Genomic DNA, 18,337 nt, shown 5'->3' with positions numbered 1-18,337 from the left:
AGACAAAACTTTTACCTGAGAAAATACTCTATCAGCAGCTCCAGTTATTAATGGGATTGGTCAGTTTCTGAATCCTCCTTTCAATTATAACTTGTATAACCATGAAGAAAATTATTACAAATGCATGGGTGGTATAGCTGGGGAGGAATTTTTATGATAGATTTTTAAAAGACTTTCATGTCTGCACCTTTCGTGCACTTTGCAAAATAAAGTAAATTAAAAATTCAGCATTTTGTCATTGTTTTCACTGCATTTTCCAATAGTTACAAGATAAGACAAAGTCTATGGATAGAGTTTTCCATGGAAAGGCACTATACCAAGTTTCAGGACTACAGATATGAACAGATAAGAAACAGTTCTATGGGGTGCCTGGGTGGCCTAGTTGGTTAAGTGTCCAACTCCTGACTTCAGCTCAAGTCATGATCTCACAGTTTGTGAGTTCGAGCCCCACATCAGGCTCTGTGCTGGCAGCACCCCTGCTTGGGATTCTTTCCCTCTCTCTCCCTCTCTCTCTGCCCCTCCCCTGCTCACACTCTGTCTCTCTCAAAAATAAATAAATATTTAAAAAATTTTAAAAAAAGAAATAGTTCCTACTTTCAAGGAACGATTTCAAGGGAAACACACATACATATAAATAAGTAGAATGTAAGTCCAACTGTTATGTAGAGCATTAACAAAATGCTCAGAGGGCAAGAATATAAGAGCAATTAATCCTGATTGACAGCTCACCTAATTTTTACTGCTTGTCAGGCAATATTTCTATGAACATTTCATACTTCTTTACACCTAAACTTCCCAACAACCTTATGAAGTAGATGCTGATTTTAATTCCCATTTTACAGGTTGAAAAACTGAAGATTATAGATACTGTTTACTTTCACAAGTAAATGGTGGAGCTGGTGTTCAAACCTAAATAGTCAGAACACTGACCAGAAAAAAAAAAATGTGTAAAGAGGACCCAGAATGGGTAATGCTGATTGGCAAACACTTGAAGGAAAGGGAATTCTAGACAGGGGGAACAGCATGAACGGAAAGCACAGGAGATTGAGATGTGTTCACTGTGCTTGATGTGTTCCTGTAATGGGTAGCCAGGGCCACTGCACCTCCTCACTGCTCATCCAGACCCTTTCCTGCACATATATGTTCTGTAAGTGAAGGAAAGTATTAAGAATACCTTTCAATAATCCCAGAGCTCATTGTTTCTTCATTCAGTAAAGGCTTTCTCTTTATTGTAGCCAATTCTCTGTTTAAATAAACTTGTGCCATTTGTTCATGTGTTTCTGATATCCAAATCTGGAAAAATAGAAGCTACATATGAGAAAAGTAAATACATTGCCAAAAATGGTCAGTTACCAAAATATTTTTGTTGAAGCACATTACTGATTTTTTTTTTTAAGAGAGAGAGAGAGACAGAAAGGGAGTGCGCGTGTGTGTGAGCAGGAGGAGGGGTACAAGGAAAGGGGGAGAGAGAGAATCTCAAGCAGGCTCCATACTCAGTGAGGAGCCCCACTTGGGGCTTGACCCAACAACTCTGGGATCATGACCCGAGTTGAAATGAAGAGTCAGATGCTTAACTGACTGAGCCACCCAGGTGCCCCAAAGTATATATTGATTGTAATTGTTGACGCTGTTGACATTAAAAAATAAGTAATATCTTTGGGCGCCTGGGTGGCTTAGTTGGTTAAGTGTCCAGCTTCAGCTCAGGTCATGATCTCACAGTTTGTGGATTTGAGCCCCAAGCCAGGCTCTGCACAGACAGCTCAGAGTCTGGAGTCTGCTTGGGATTCTCTCTCTCTCGCCCTCTCTCTACCCCTTCCCCACTTGTGCACACTCTGTCTCTGTCTCTCTCTCTTAAAAATAAAAAAACTTAAACAAATACCTCTTAGCAGTCAACGATTTCATTGTAAATATGTCAAAATGCCAATTCCTTACTATGTTACTGGAAAATAAAAAAATCAAATTGGTTGTTTCTATGAAATGCCTTCAACTAAATACTGCTTTCTCCTTTCTTCTCAAGGATCATATATGTTAATTTCTCTAAGTAAGAAAATGTTTGTGGCAATTGCTTTGTAAATCACATGGGACTTCAGATACCAGCACCAGCAATGAGCACCAGCAGCAGCAGCACCATCATCATCCATTCTCTATCAAGGATGACTCAACAAGCTATCAAGCAATTACTCCTATGAGAAAAACCTGCAAATTGTAAGATGTCCTCAAACCAACTGAAGAAGCATCAGGGATAACATCTAGGGGATCTTACGAACAAAAATTGGCATTGAGTATTCAATATTTTTTCCATTCCAAACTCTAGAAGATCATGAATGTGGAGGTTCACAGCAGAGAAGCAGAACTCACCACAACCAAGAGAACCCATTACTTTCCCCAAACCTGAAGACTAACCTCCCTAAGACATCCAATGAAGTCCTAGATCACATTAATCCCATATATATAATGTATATATACACATATATATATACACACATCCATATATATATATATATATATATATTTTTTTTTTTTTAAAAATTTTTTTTTTTTTTTTAAAGAGAGAGAAAAATCTCTGTTTAGATATTTGGAGACTTCAACTGCAAGAGTATCTTAGCTATAGTCAAATACCCATGGCCCACTTTGGGTCAGTAGAATAAGGTTCTGCTGTAACTGGGAGCCTACCCTACTCAAAGCAGTTTTATAGTCTCTGGTCCTGGTTCCCTGGTCTACTCCAAAGCTCTATAGATCCTTGGCTTCTCTGACCAATGTTCTCTAAGGCCTCAACCTCCTGAATCACCAGCCACCCAGCCCAATTTCTCAGCTCTGACTCCTTATACCCTTTGCTCAACTACTCTTCCTCATAGATTCCCAGGTTCACAAGTCCATGGTAAAAGACACTGTATTATTGAGCTTCATATTATATACTTTAACAAAAAAATAAGACATTTACTTTGGGGAAAAAATTACTATACACAATTTTGTTTTAATGAGTAAGGTTGGCCCAAAAATTAACCTTAGATAATGCTCTGGTCATATTCAGCAGTAAAATATTTCAACATTTTCAATCAATCAACACCTTTGAAAATTATATGAAATGAAGATATTTGCAAACATGAAATAATGAGGAGTTAAAAGAAAAACAGATGATAGCATTAGTGGATTTAAGTTTATTGACTGAGTATTAAGCACTTCATAGGCATGATTTCATTAAATACTGAAAGCAATCCTATTGAGTCTTGTGTATCAATCATAGTCACAGAAAGAAAAGAACAATCAAATGGGTAACTGACTAGAGTTTAATGGAAGATCAGTTTATAAAAGTGTGGCCAGCATTCAGAAAATGTTGAAGCACCCTGAGGGTAGCAATTGTGGAGAGCCATAGGGTAGAGCAGTTACTGGAAACTAGTAAGGCCTATAGCTGTAAAGAGAAGGTCACTTGGTACTTGTGGGTTTCAGAACAGACATACGTATCTTAGTCCATTTGGATTGCCCTTATAAATGCCATAAACTGAGTGACTTATAAACAACAGAAATTTATTTCTCACAGTTCTGGAGGCTGGGAACTCCAAGATCAAGGCACCAGCAGTGTCTGGTGAGAGCCTACTTCCTGGTTGATGGACAGCCATCTTTTCACCGTACCCTCACACGGCAGAAGGAGGGAAGGAACTCTCTGGGGTCTCTTTTATTAGGGCACTAATCCCATTTCTGATTCCATCCTCATGACCTGATCACCTCCCAAGGACCTACCTCCTAATTTCATCACCCTGGGCGTTAGGATTTCAACATTTGAGTTTTGAGGGCACATAAACATTCAGTCTATAGCACACAGCCACTGCCAAACCATGGTCCTGCAGGGAGAAAATCACAGAATAAAGGTCCAAGCTAACTCGCCCACCACCTCTGATCATCTGTGAGTGTCTTCCACAGGCTAATCTGAACAGAAAGCCAGAGGACAAGGAAGCTCATCAAAGCCATCCATAAAGGTCAGCTTCTGGGCACAGAGCAAGGTTGAGAAGGGTGGAAAGTAGATCTGAAGGGAGAAAAGAAGAACACTTGGCATAGTTTTTCTTCATTTTAGGGAAGGGAAAACTGAGGCTGAAACAGATTAAGTAACACCTAGGTAAACCAGTGAGAAGGTAGAAGTTACACAATTCAAAACATGCAATCTGACTCATTCATTGATCAATCCATATCTATGAAATTCCAGGCTAGAATAGTAAACTAACTCCAGAGTCTCTACTGACTGTAGCTTAGTGAGTTGCAGTAAAGCCTGGAGATAATGGTAATAACAACAGCACATGTCAGACGCTATTCTAAATGTCTTCACGTTAAGTGTTCATGAAAACTCTAATATCCCCACTTTACACTGGAAAAAATAAAGACACGAAAAGTTTTAGACTCTTGATCAAAGTTACAACCTAGTAAGTGGTGGAGCCAAAGGTCCAAGAGAAGCCATCTGCCTCCAGAGCCCAGTCCGAACCTTTGTTTCCTGTATCAGGGGCAAATGTTGTCCCCCAGTTTCATCAGTAATAGAACATCAAAATTTTAGGTGGGCATATGGTGTTTCAAACTACATTTTCTAGTGTCCTTTATTTAAAAAAAAAAAGTTTTTAAAGTTTTAATTTAAATTCCAGTTAGCTAACTTACAGTGTCATATTAGCTTCAGGTGTACAATATAGTGATTTAACACATCCATACGACACCTGGTGCTCAACGTAACACGTAAACTTCTAGTCTCCTTTATACATAAATAGAACTAGTGACTGGTTCTGAACAACGAGACATAAATGGAAGTAATTTCTGCAACCTCCAGGAAAGGTCCTGCTTCTGTTTTTCTCTTCCTGCTGTCTGAAATGTGGACATAATGACAGGCTTCTAGCCACCATGTTGGACTCTGCACAAAGGATGGCAGAGTAGAAAGCCGGAAGGAAGAGGTCTCTGACAATCTGCGCGACTTCCACGCCAGTCCTGACCTGCTATCCTCCAGACTCTTTACGGGAAAGAATAAAACCTTATGTGAACAGCCACTGTTGATCTGTGGTTTCTGTTGCATGTGGGCAAACCTAATCCTACACCATTTTAATGTGAAAAATCACTTTGGCCTAGAAATGTTCATAACCTGACATAAGGGTGCATAATTTATAAAAGCACTACCATATGTTTAAAAGTCTTTTGGGCTCTCTATATACATATATATATCACAAACTGGAGATTGGCAATTTGGTGTGTGAGATAGCTAAGTTAACAGAGCACAAACTCACAGGATAATCACTAAAATTTCCATTAAATTTGCATAATAAAATCTAGCTTGAGTCAAATGATAATCTAAAAAATATCTAATGTGTGTATAGGAAGTTTGCTTCATAATGTTATTCTTATTCCCCATTTTCCTATCAATTTTTCTTGAAGTCCCAACTTGTAATCTTCTAAGATGAACTCTTCCTGTATGTACAGCATTTAAGAAATCCCAGTAGACATGTAACTTGGGTAACTGGGTACAGGGAAAGAGAAAGTCATTTATGACTGCCCCTCAAGTTCCACATTTGAGGGTAAACAGACTCTTTCTGCTGTGGATGACTTACTTACAGAAGAATCTCTCTTGGGAAGATTCATTTTAGATGATCACTAATTGACATTTCTTTCTTATGTTGCTTATCAGGTCCCCAGAAAGCAGACTCCTCTGACTCATACTGAAGGAAATGCAGATATTTTCCTTTTTCATAAAAATTTTTTAAATGTTTATTTATTTTTGAGAGAGAGACAGAGCATGATCAGGGGAGGGGCAGAGAAAGAGGGAGACACAGAATCAGAAGCAGGCTCCAGGCTCTGAGCTGTCAGCACAAAGCCTGACGCAGGTCTCGAACTCATGAACCGTGAGATCACGACCTGAGCCAGAGTCAGACACTTAACCAACAAACACCCAGGTGCCCCTGCAGATACTTTTCAAGTCAAGTTCCCTCTCTGATGCCACAGGCTGCTTTGGGAATAAGTCAGACCTCAGTCAACCAAGTTTCCCAGCTTCAGGGTAATACTTAATCAAATTCCCTGCCCAGAATGAAGTAGCTTATCCTATGGGGATAGGAGGGGTCGAACTCAGCACAGAAATTCTTTCCAAATTCCAAATACTCTCAGCCAGGTCTCTTTAATTTCAGCCTTTTCTTTCTTTCTTTTTTTAATCTTCAAGGTGGATAAGGGACCAAGAGGCTCAAAACCAGTTATTGCCCCCAAATGCTTCGCATGTTCTATGTGACAGATTTGGCACCTCACTCTGGAATATTTAAGTTGGCATCTATTATCACAGATCTGCAGTCATAACCGAAGAGTTTAGTTTTACCCTGTAAAACAGCACTTCCCCTGTCAACCGTAGCTTTCTTGTACTATTGCCAAAAAATCGTTATCATCAACAAATAATATTGAGACTTTGTTAAAAGTCTTTATCTTTACGGGTACCTGGGTGGCTCAGAAGAGGATGCTTGGGATTCTCTGTCTCCCTCTCTCTCTGCCCCACTCGTGTGCACTCTCCCTCTCTCGAAAATTAATAAATTAACTTTTAAAAAGTCTTTATCTTAACAAAAAAAGGATGATTCTTATTTCTCAGCAGTAGTTTTGCTCTTGTAAATTCTGGCTCTGTTTTCATGTCTAGGAGAACTCAGCAGCTCCACATACAGATTATTTAAAGGATCTCGAGAGAAGCAGAGAGGCCCCCTTCCCATCATTATTTTGAACAACTGGGACTCATGGGGTACAATCAGAAAAATGATTTCACTCTTTTTTTCCACTACTTGTTCAATCTTTTCTTATGATCACTGTCAGATAACAAAACTGTTTCTTTTAACAAAAACAGTCTCAGTTAAGTAATTAATATTAGTAGAATAATCACAAGAGGGCATTTTAGTTGTTGTCTGAGGGAAGGAAAAAACAGAGCAAGTGAAGAAATAGAAAATCAGCCAAACCTCCCCATGTGGACACACTTCCCTCTATGGACTTCCCTGGCCTGGAGCACACTCTAACTGGAGGAGGAGAAAATCTTTTGCCTTCAATGAAATTTATCATTTTGATGAGATACTTTAATTACTGAAATGTGACCAATAGACTTTCTATTATATGAGAGTGAGCACAAAAATTATAAAATATGTACAACATTTTATCCAGGGACACCAGAAAGAAGTAACTCCACAAAGTAGGGTGAATAGACAGTGGGGACAAAGAATATGTGTGTGGGGGGGCGTGTGATTGCATTTTTTGAGTCCCATTTGTTCAACATAACAGTGGCATGTGCTTAAGCAAACTAATATACTGAAAAAGTAAAATCTAGTTTCTCTAAAAGTTAAATTAGGCATGATTGTTGATACTGAAAAAGAATCGTGAAGGAGAGTGATGGATCAAAATGGCAGACGCCTATGTTCATTTTGTCCCAAATCCCTAGAAATGGCGGAGAAGATATATGCTAGAATAAATAGGCCCACAATATCATGTGCTGATATTGGAAAAGACACTCCAGAGTAGACCCTCGAGAGGACGCTGGAACTGGTGGCATCAGCTCTAAGCCCAAAGATTATGGAAACATGAAGCAGGAGGACGCCCTCACTCCACAGCCCGCTATCCCCAAACATCTTCCTTTTTCCTGGTTTAAGTGGTTCTCCTCCAATGGTATTTAAAATTATTCCATTTACAAAAATTTGATCCATATGCCTCTTTCAGGTACTTAGAGCTGAGTGCAAGAAACATCTGTAAGACTATAGACGCCAAAACACTATTCTACTATGTCAAGCAAGAAAAAAAATACCTGAACCAATTAAGTAAATTATAATTGATTTTCTCAGATCTGGTAGAATTATATGCCTTTATATCCCCTTTAGGTCATCAGTTTTTAAATGTCATACTTCCATCCACTAAAACAGTTCATATTTGAGACCTACTTGGCTGTTCTCTATCACTTCATAAAATGAATGATAGCACACTTTTGTACTATTCACTTATTTTCCATTTTAAAGTCCAAAATGACTGTAATGCTATTAATAGTAATATTAGCCTAATTTGCTCATCCATGTTGTCCTTTTAGTTCCAAAAATGCCTTGGCATTGATCCATTAGCTGTATAAGAAAATCTGTTTAGTAAAATCACTCATGGTTTTCCTTGTTCTTTTATGTCTGATAAGTTCTCAGCTCTATGACACAGCATCAAATGTACGTTGTAATAATTCTTCTGAGTTTACTTCCTCAGAAGCAGTCTTACATACTGATTGTGACACAGCCTTTAGAAGTGGTATGAGAATCCTTAGGTGAGGGGCTTTGCAAGTGAAGAAGCAATGATAGAAGGACTCCTGAGCATTTTAGTTTACATGGGACTCACTCTGGTACAGCTAAGCAGCACCTGAATAAAGTTTAAATAAAATACCAAGACAAAACACTACAGTTTAAAATACAATTTCCCATAATTTCTTAGACGAGTAAAATAATCAGAGAAACTCCAGTGGCTCGAGTGACTGCTCCCCTGTGAATCTGCAGCCCCATGGCCCCACTGAGTCTCCCCAAGCCTGAAGGACCACCACGGTAGGAATTTGATTATGCCACCACTGAAACCTGACTGGCATGTTTCCAGATTTCACCAACAAATGGTTCTTTAGATTCAGTTCAAGAGCTTCACTGTGGCCTCCTCCACTAGGAAGCCATCCATGATCCTCCCCTCAGCCCATTTCAGTTCAGGTGGCCCTGTCAACATCCTGATCTTCTCCCTATCATAGCATCCGTCGTACACTTAGCCACTGTGGTTGTAAACCTGCATCGTCTCACAAGCCTGTGAATTCCCGATGTACAGTGACCTTGTTCCGAATTATGTTTCTTACCCCAGCACTTCGCAAAATAATAGGGCCTTAATACATATTTGTGGAATATCTTCGTTCCTCCCTCCCTCCCTCCTTCCCTTTTTTCTTCCCTTCATTCCTTCTTGCCTTCCTCCTCCTCTTCCTCCTCCTTCTTCTTCTTCTTTTGCCTTTTTCCTTCTTTTCTTCCTTCATTCCTTCCTTCCACAGATGTTTATTAAGCACCCACTCTATACGAGGCACCATTCTAGGAACTGGAGATACAGCAGAGAACAAAACAGACCAGTCTTTTCTCTTATGGAGCATGTGTTCTAGTCAAGTAATTTAAATTCCACGAAGAAAACTAGAAGAAGGGAAGGGGATAGAGAGGGGTGATGTGGCCTGCTCTTTTATACACAAATGGACAACTAGTTCACTGAGTAGGTGGGACTTGTAAGTAGGTACAATCAATAAACAAATCTATTCTTCCTCCCTCACTGCTCATCCATAGTCCTTTGGAGAGGTGGATTCTTTCTTATGCTCCTTGATGAAATATAGAACAGTTGCCACCACTTTATGGTCACTCTCAGCTAATATAAACATCTTCTGGCTCCTTCTGTCCCAGGAGGAATCTAATTGAGGTAAGTAAAATACCCAGTCCCAAGTACTGGCCAAAACTCCATTTAAAATGAAAGTTTCATTTAAAATTCCTGTACCTTGGGTCAGCTTTAGCTTGGCATAACTCAGTAGGAAAAGGGGGCACATTTAGCTTCTTCTCAATTGTCCCCCTTAAACTTCTTTCCTACTCCTCAACTCCCTCTGGCTTCTGGAGGGTTTAAGATGAGTGAGTGGGGATATGAGGAAGAGAGAGGTAAATGCAAGAAAAATGGAAGTATCATCTTGTTTCGTTTTCCTCTGGGCATGTCTGAAGTCTGACCCTCTCCAGCATTGATTGATGTTCGAAACACCTCCTTGAGATATTCTGTTGGATATTAAGATCCCTTCTGGAAATATTCAGTGGTTATGTTCCATGACACAGGCTGCCACTGTCTGGACTTAACTATTTTTCCTCAGCCCCTGGGAACCCAGGCAATGTCCCTTAAATCCCTACATGAGGGGCTCTTGGGCAGGTTCTGAGATGACTCCCTGTCATCTTTCTCTTCTACATGGCCCACATCTGATCCCCAAAAGCCACCTCTGGGCCTGAGTACTCATTTATCTTTGTCCCACCAATAATGTACAGGTAGCTAGTTCCTCTCTTTCTGCTCTGCTGTTTCAGACAGATCACCCGAACCTCGTATCTGTAACTTCACCAGGCAGATGAGACTCACAGTACACCTTTTCCAAAACCCTGTTTCTTCTCTCAAACTCTACTTTTGGCTTCTTGGATTTCAATCCTCTTATATCCTTCATGTGAGTGCTGGCCTAAGGGCACCATCTTCGGGGGCCCCACTCAAGTGGCCTAATATTTCACTTTGGCACATGGGACTATGTTTTTGTTTGTGGCCTTTTGGAGTTTCAGCCAAAATGTAGACACAAAGAAAGGCTAATTTAAATTTTTTTTTTTAACGTTTATTTATTTTTGAGACAGAGAGAGACAGAGCATGAACAGGGGAGAGGCAGAGAGAGAGGGAGACACAGAATCTGAAACAGGCTCCAGGCTCTGAGCTGTCAGCACAGAGCCCGACCCGACGCGGGGCTCGAACTCACGGACCGCGAGATCATGACCTGAGCCGAAGTCGGCGGCTTAACTGACTGAGCCACCCAGGCGCCCCAAAGAAAGGCTAATTTAAAAGCCCAGTACAAACAAACAATGCTCACAATAGCCCCAGCTACAGCATATATGGGCAAGGAGAACTTCATGCAGCAGAAGAGAGACGCTGGTGGACATAAAAAGCAACCACTCAGCAGCAATACTGCAAAAATCCAAAACTGCTAAGAAGACATTTAGGAAAAGAGACATATGGGAATAGGGCTAGCTGGCATGTGTGTAGACGTAATTCAGCAAACAGGATAGAGGTTATAGATAAGATGTGAGAAACTGATGCCCCAACACATATGCAGTGAGATGTACATAATGCCCAAGTCAGAGGACGAAAGCCAATCAGGTTCATTTTCTGCAGGGAGGATGCAGTGTTGGGGGTTAAAAAGACCACTGGGCTAGGGGTGGAACAACTTAGTGCTCCAAGAGGCAGTTGGAGAAGTATTTAAGATCTTAGATTCTGTAATCAGAGGGGAAAAATAGATTTTAAATTTTAATACAACTTTATAGCTGTTTGACTTTGAACAAGTCATTTAGCTTCACTTGACCTCAGTCTTCTCATTTATACAACGTGGGCCACTCAGAGCGCCAACCTGAAGATTGGTCCAGACTCTGAGATAAAGTCTGAATTGATCCTGTTGAATTGATCCTGTTGAATTGAATTGATCCTGTTGCATCAGTAGGACGCAATTCATGAAGCAACTTCATTTTAATCATACTGCCTCTTCCAGCCCCCATGGATGGCTAGTTCTTTCCTTTCGCTTAATGGAAATTTTAAGCAAGTCCCATAACGCTTCTAGGTCCCTCAATCTCAAGAAGGATCTCATTTTAGTTATGAAATTTTCCAGTCCAGTGACATAATCAAAACTTCTAACTGTATTAGATTTAAACTTCTCACTTTTCCAACTGGGGGGTGCTTTAGACGTAGAATCCTGCAGCAGGTGGGCCTTGCTGTTTCACATGTGTCATATACCTGGAACCCAAGTCATCTAAATTCCAGGACACAAATATTAATCTGTCTCATTCCCTTGAAAACTGAGGAAGGAAAACCTCTCAATTGAGGAAGAAAGGGCATGCAACCCACAACTAAATAAATCCTTCCTGAACTCTAGACTCTAGTCTTCAAGGACATAATCACTCATACTGGCCTAACCTGGTTTAGAATATCTTAGCAGGTGCCTAGATGGTCTAGGATCCTGCTTTAGGATGTGTGGTTTTCACCAACTATTGAGAGTATCCTAGTGTTTAGGCCTCTATCAAAACTCTGTGGCAAGAGGAAGAACTCCTCCATACTCCTGCTATATCCAGCATCACACCCGACATATGAAAATACGAAGGTTCTGTGCCTGTATCCCTCTCCTTTTTACACCTGGGACCTTGGGGGGAATCACTGAATATCAGGGAGTCTAGGTTTAGAACTGGAATAATAATATCTTTCTTGTCCACTTTATGACTTTGTTGAGAAGAGCAAGAAACAAGATGGATGAACCAGTGCTTTACACACAAAAATACACAAAAATGTACCTTACTATTAAGATATGAGAATAGCATCAGAAATAGTTGACCCATTGATCTATTTTCATTCCTATCAATATACCTATAAACCTGGAAGAAGAAGCACACAGTTTCAATGACCATGAACAAAATAAAATATTATCTAATTTATACATCCTCTAGTAAATCTGAGTCTTGATTGCTATGATGTGTAGATGGAACAGAATGAATGTTTGAGGTTCCCACATCTCATAGTTCACCTCATCTCACATCCTCCCACAACCCAGAGGCCAAGAACATTTTCATTGAGAAATCAAAAATAAATGGTTTTTAAGAGTCAAAGATGCTAGGGGCGCCTAGGTGACTCAGTAGGTTAAGCGTCCAACTTCGGCTCAGGTCACGGTCTTGCAGTTCACGAGTTCGAGCCCTGTGTCGGGCTCTGTGCTGACAGCTCAGAGCCTGGAGCCTGCTTCGGATTCTGTGTCTCCCTCTCTCTCTCTGCCCCTCCTCTGCTCATGCCCCACCCCACCCTCTCAAAAAAAAAAAAAAAAAAGAGTCAAAGATGCTAAATGCACGCCAGGTAATGCCTGCTTTGCCCAACTTGCTCTTGTCCTGACCATGTAGCCCCATGCTCAAGAAAGCAAGGCAAAGCTGGCTCTGGTGGAACAGGGCAGAGTGGCTATTGACAGAGTTGAGCATCAAACTTGGGAACCCCTCCATGTACTGGCTAGTGACCAAAAGGCGGCTTGGTGCAAGGTAGAAGGGCAATGTGGGAACTGAGGAAACTATCAGAATGCCCTTGAGATTGGAGCTATAGGGGCAAGAAGGCAATGAGCAGCAAAACAAAATAAGGATGCCAATGAGACAGTGTGTGTGTGTGTGTGTGTGTGTGTGTGTGTGTGAAAGGGGAGGGGGAGGATGTCTTGCTTTAGACCTGTCTTTGTTCCTGTGACTGTCCTTGATTCCATAGCCAGATACCTGCATCTTTGTAGTAAGTCCCCATTTTTCAGGCTGTCCTTATCATTCTCTGTCCATTGCAAGTATAAAAGGCAGGAAGGTAACAAGCATGGGCCCTGATAGGCTAATTCGTTCCCATGACCCTGGAGAACTGAGAATCTTCTAGCTCCATTTCCAATATGGAATTACTCATCTTACTGGGCTTGCCTTATTTCAAGCTAGCCCTGACTTTGGGGGCAGAATATGATGCAAACCCAGTCTTCTGAACACAGTCACATGTGTCCTAGTCAAATTACCAGCTCTTCAGGCCCCAAAGCCATCCTATAAGCCTGAATTGAGTCTTTAGGCAGTCCTAAAGCTCTTAACATGGTAGGACACAATTTGGGAGTCTCTGGAGAGGTGAGCTCCTGCCTTACACTGATTGGGCAGGCACCAAAATAACCAAGGAGTAAGCCACTCACGGCAATTCAAATAGGAAGTACTTGTGCAGTGAATATTCCTTTAGGAATTGGATCATACAAACGTTAGGAGAATAATACCAGCATGTTTTAATAAGTCACAACTCCACCACCTTAAGACAAATACAAAAGACTTGAAATCAAAGAACTGGATTCAAACTCTCACTCTGCCACTCCCAGCCATTTGACTTTGAGTAAGTCCCTTAACTTCTAGGAGTTTCTCCCCATCCATAAAATAGAAACAATAATACCTACTGCACAGGGTTATTGTGAAGGTTAAAGGAGACATTGAACAAAATGCTGTGGCTACAGCAACAGCATCATAAGAGCACTAATAATTTCTTGAGTGCTCACTATATGCTAGGTACTGAGATAAGCACTTTATTTGCTTTATCTCATTGAATTTTCCCAATAATAACTTTATGAACTGTGCACATTTACAGGTAAGGTCACTGAAGCACACAGTGACTAAGTCACCTGCCTAAGTAACCAACATAGCTTAGGAGGGTGGCACAAAGTGCTTGCACCTTTACTTTTCCATGTTTCACCTGGAAGAAGATTCCACTTAAAGGAAATCAGGGGCACCTGGGTGGCTCAGTCGGTTAAGCGTCAGACTCTTGACTTAGACTCAGGTCATGATCTCACAGTTTGTGAGTTGGAGCCCCACATTGGGTTCTGTGCTGGCAGCACAAAGACTACTTGGGATTCTCTCTCCCTCTGTCTCTGCCCTTCCCCTGCTCGTGCTCTCTCTCTCTCTCTCAAAATAAATAAATAAACATTAAAAAAAATTTTTTAAATAGAAGAAATCAGTAGCAATTACTTACTGGGGGTTCATTGGTTCCAAGTCGCCAATATGTTGAATTACACAGTTTTTTTATTTCCTCGGGACCTTCTATATCATAATCTTTGGGATAGGCTTCTCTGTCATGGTGCCTGAGAAAATAAATTAGAATCTGTTAAGAGATAAATCTTATTTATCATGTATTGCTTTAAAAGAATTTTTTAATGATCCAATGCAAATTTACCATATTTATGACATTGCTTTAATTACAAATTCACTAGATGTGGGATATATAAAGTATTTTTCACCTCTTTTCAAGTAATGCTGAGGCTATTTTCTAAAAACAACTTAGCACATATGATAAAACTAATAATATCACAAGCACAATACTTATCCAACACAGCAATTACTCAGTGACTCCAATGAACTGAGAATTTACCAAAAGTAAATTCAAAAATAAGACATAGTAATAAATTAAAAAGGCAATTTGTCATGTTAGAAATTTTTTCTACCATCAATTTCTTTTTTTCAAAATGAGAAAGAGCAAAGTATCTGTTATATGGATTCATAACATGTGCTTCTGGCTTTTAAAGAGAGTTTAAAGAAGGCTGACAAACATAAGCTGAAAAAACATGTGGATGGAAGAGGGAAAAATATTCCAAACATCTTGACTACAAGGGTGGATAGAAATAATAATAATGGAGGGATTGGGGAATAGGAAAGGAAAAAGGAAGTGAAATGGCCTACAGAAGAAGTATCTATTTTTGCAAAGCTTTCTTAGGTGACATAAAGGAAGCTGAACCCAAACATCCCTCAGAAGAGGCCTTGTTATTGAGGGAATACAGGGCTAAGATTATGTAAGGGACACTGAGGTACTCAAGAATTCATCCATCCATCCATCCATCCATCCATCCACCCATCCACCCATCCATCCATTCAATTGTCTATTCATTCAGGAAATATTTTAAGTACCTACTACATGCCAGGAGGGGATGCCATGGGAAACAACCCTAATGCAGTCCTTGCCTTCAGTTGCTCACAGCCAGGCAAGAAACACAGACAAACAAGAAAATTCTACAATGGGCACAGGGTTGTGGAAGCAGAACAGCATCCACTCACCTGGATGGGGCACCGAGAATCCAAGTCAGGAGGCCCTAGGCCCACCTCATCCCACTGTTTTGGGACTGGGCCCCTACACTGCATTCAAACTATACCCTTGCTTCCCCACCTCTGAGAGGAGAGCAGAGAACTGCATAGAACACAGCAGAGAGAGAGCCCAGGGTAGAGCAGCAGAGCTCAGGCATGTGAACTCTCTGCCCTCCTAACATCTGAGCATTAAATTGCAAAACACTAAAAGCATTTTGGTACCATATCAGCATTTTTAGAGAGCCTCACAGGAAACTCTCACTTAAATCCTTAGGGGGGAATATTGAACATCAAAAACCAGGAGTGAGAGAGTGAATGGGGCCATGGGTTTGAGTCATTGCTCAGGTCCTAGCTGTGTGACGTTGGGCAAGTCACTTAATGTTTCTGTGCTTTCATTTCCACAGTGTAAAATGAGGACAGACGTAATACCCATGAGATTTTTGCAAAATGAAAAAAATAAAAGCAGAAGATCCTGCTGTCAGATTACTGTCAAGCACCATAAACACCTATGTATAGTGAATACTAATCCACCAAATTTTTGGTGTACAAGAATTGCAACTTTAGTTTTTCCATAATTGTACTTAATTTCTTTTCCAAATGCTCATATTGCCAAGATGGAAAAACCTTAATCTTGGTCAATTATGGATCCCTTCCAACTCTCAAGAGCTTGTGTGATGCTGCAATGCCAAGAATCCATTTCTGTTGTCATCATCTCTCCCTGCTGACATCCGTGGAAACCTCCTCATTCTCCTGTGGTCTTCTAGTATGGATCCACACAGATCTCTGCTCTGCCCTCCTGGTCCTGCCACATGGACTCTGTGTAGACTGGCACTCTGCCACAAGCATGCCATTTTTAGGCCACCAAGAACCTTCTTGTGTCCCTCTCCACCCAGGGTTCCTGGAAGCCAAATGCCATCCCTAAGCTGTTTGCCTGGCCCATCAAGGTTTCATGGTCCCACCACACTGGGCTTGGGAGGCACACAGAAGCCCCACAGTTCAACACCTCCAAAATCATTACCTGGGAATAGAGGGCTAGGCAGTGACAGGGCCCACCTGCTCAGGGATTTCTATAAGGTCTTAATTCCAATTTGGGGGTCCCAGAGAAACCCACATGCTCTCGGCTTCTCTGGTGCCCTCCATCTTCAGTCCATGAACTCTTCATCTCCCAAGGGACGGGGCACCCCGGCCCTTCATCTCCTCTTCCAAATCTAGGGTATCATCCTAAAACCCATCTTAAAACCCATGCTTTTGAACCCAGAAGCCAAGAACTTGGTGTTTTTATTGCTTTCTATGTCTTTCTTCCCTGAGGCAATAAAACCAGACTATCTGCCGGGGAGCATGAGAATGAAGGGGAAAAAGATAGTTAACATTTCATTGTGTGACCCTCAGTGCTCACTTCTTTACTGGTTACCACAGGCAGAGTGCCCAAGGTACACGGTACCTTTAGGGTCCCACAAGAGTGTTTTAATAATTTTTTAATCATAAAATAAGAATATAATCCATCTTAGATTGTAGCCATCTTTCTACCAATGTAATCATAAACTATCATTTTTAACTTTTTTTTTAAATGGAGGAAAGGAGCCCATGAAGGCAAAGATAGTTAATGTCCATGAAAATTAGAATGCGTTCCTGATTATACCACCATATATTTTAAGTTGTATTATAACTAGATTATTACAAAAGATGCAGATACGTTTACTTAACAGCAATCTCAGTACTAAAAGTCCAGCACTGATAACACGAATCTATAATGAAAATGTTTCTGGGGAGGACTGCGCTAATGCAACTGGCATTTCCTAGGGTCTGCCAGCTGCCTGTGAATGTGGTACCCACAGCCCCTCCGTAAGTTATGAGAGATAGACAACTAAAGAAGACCTGCCCCTACTTCTCAGAGGCTGCCAGCCGAGCGAAGAGAAATATGGGTGTTTAAAAATTATAAAGAATATAGAATAGAATATAAATATAAAATATATATTTACTACATACTAAATATATTATATAATATATATAACACTATACTATATGTACTATATACTATATATACTATATATACTATATACTATAGTATATATAGTATGGTATTATACCATACTATAAAATATATACAGTAAAAGTGATTAGGGTATTATAAAGGAAATGAGAGACTTAATTAATTCCCTGATTATTTTGTCAGGTGAATATTGGCTTGTGCCTCAGTTTCTCTGACATGAACTGAGAATAATACACTGAGGAAACAACTGAACCAATAGATTGAGAGTCTTAAGTGAAAAGTGACATGTCAATGCAAAATACTATTATATGTAATAATACTTTGTCTTTCTACACTATGCTTTAGTTGAGAGTTTTCAATACTTTGTTAATGCCAACTAAGCCTTACAGCATCTTTATGAGACATATGTCAAGGTATAATAGATAATAAAGGAATACACACACACACACACACACACACACGTTAAAATCCTGGATTGTGAGTAACTTGTTCTGCAAGTGTTCCAAAAGATGAGCAAACATTTCTAACAAACTTTAACTTGATAAACGAGCAATGTCTTGCAATATGAGTAGTACATGAGGTAGAATGTCACATAATCACAAATGAACCAATGGTTCTTCTCTCTCTCTCTCTCTCTCTCTCTCTCTCTCTCTCTCTCGCTGTCTCTCTCTCTGCACAATTGTGGGTCATCTCCCATGCTCAGATGCTTGGTCTCAGGCTGTGGTGTTGGACAGAAATCAGTGATTTTTTCAGAACATTGGAAGGTGCCCACAACTGGCATCTGACTATTGCATCAAACTGTTTGATCTCAAGCAATAGCAAGAGATTATGGAGGTGAGCTCATCTGCAGAGGAAGAGGAGAAAAAGGTGGAGAAATCCCTCACTTCAAATGAGATCAGGAAGATGTGTAAAATATGGGAAACACTACAAAGTTTTGTAGAAAATCACCACCCAAACA

General features: G+C 40.4%; 1 protein-coding gene across 10 annotated transcripts in view; it reads right to left on the bottom strand.

Annotated features, from left to right (window-relative positions):
* Positions 1 to 18,337, bottom strand: part of CFAP95 (cilia and flagella associated protein 95) — a 233,073-nt gene that overhangs the window by 143,824 nt on the left and 70,912 nt on the right. For 7 of the 10 annotated variants that reach the window (XM_049633760.1, XM_049633757.1, XM_049633755.1 and 4 more), the window contains exons 2-3: positions 14,287 to 14,395; positions 1,175 to 1,308 (exon numbers count right to left, since the gene is read on the bottom strand). In XM_049633760.1, the coding sequence (XP_049489717.1) occupies positions 1,175 to 1,308; positions 14,287 to 14,395 (243 nt within the window). The remainder of the gene's footprint in view (positions 1 to 1,174; positions 1,309 to 14,286; positions 14,396 to 18,337) is intronic. The other 3 variants (XM_049633761.1, XM_049633745.1, XM_049633750.1) reach the window with 1 other exon arrangement.

Source organism: Panthera uncia, chromosome D4 (genome assembly GCF_023721935.1).
Source record: "Panthera uncia isolate 11264 chromosome D4, Puncia_PCG_1.0, whole genome shotgun sequence".
NCBI classification, from domain to species: domain Eukaryota; kingdom Metazoa; phylum Chordata; class Mammalia; order Carnivora; family Felidae; genus Panthera; species Panthera uncia.
The sequence above is the reverse complement of the archived record's forward strand: the minus strand, read 5'-3'. Positions and strand labels throughout refer to the sequence as shown.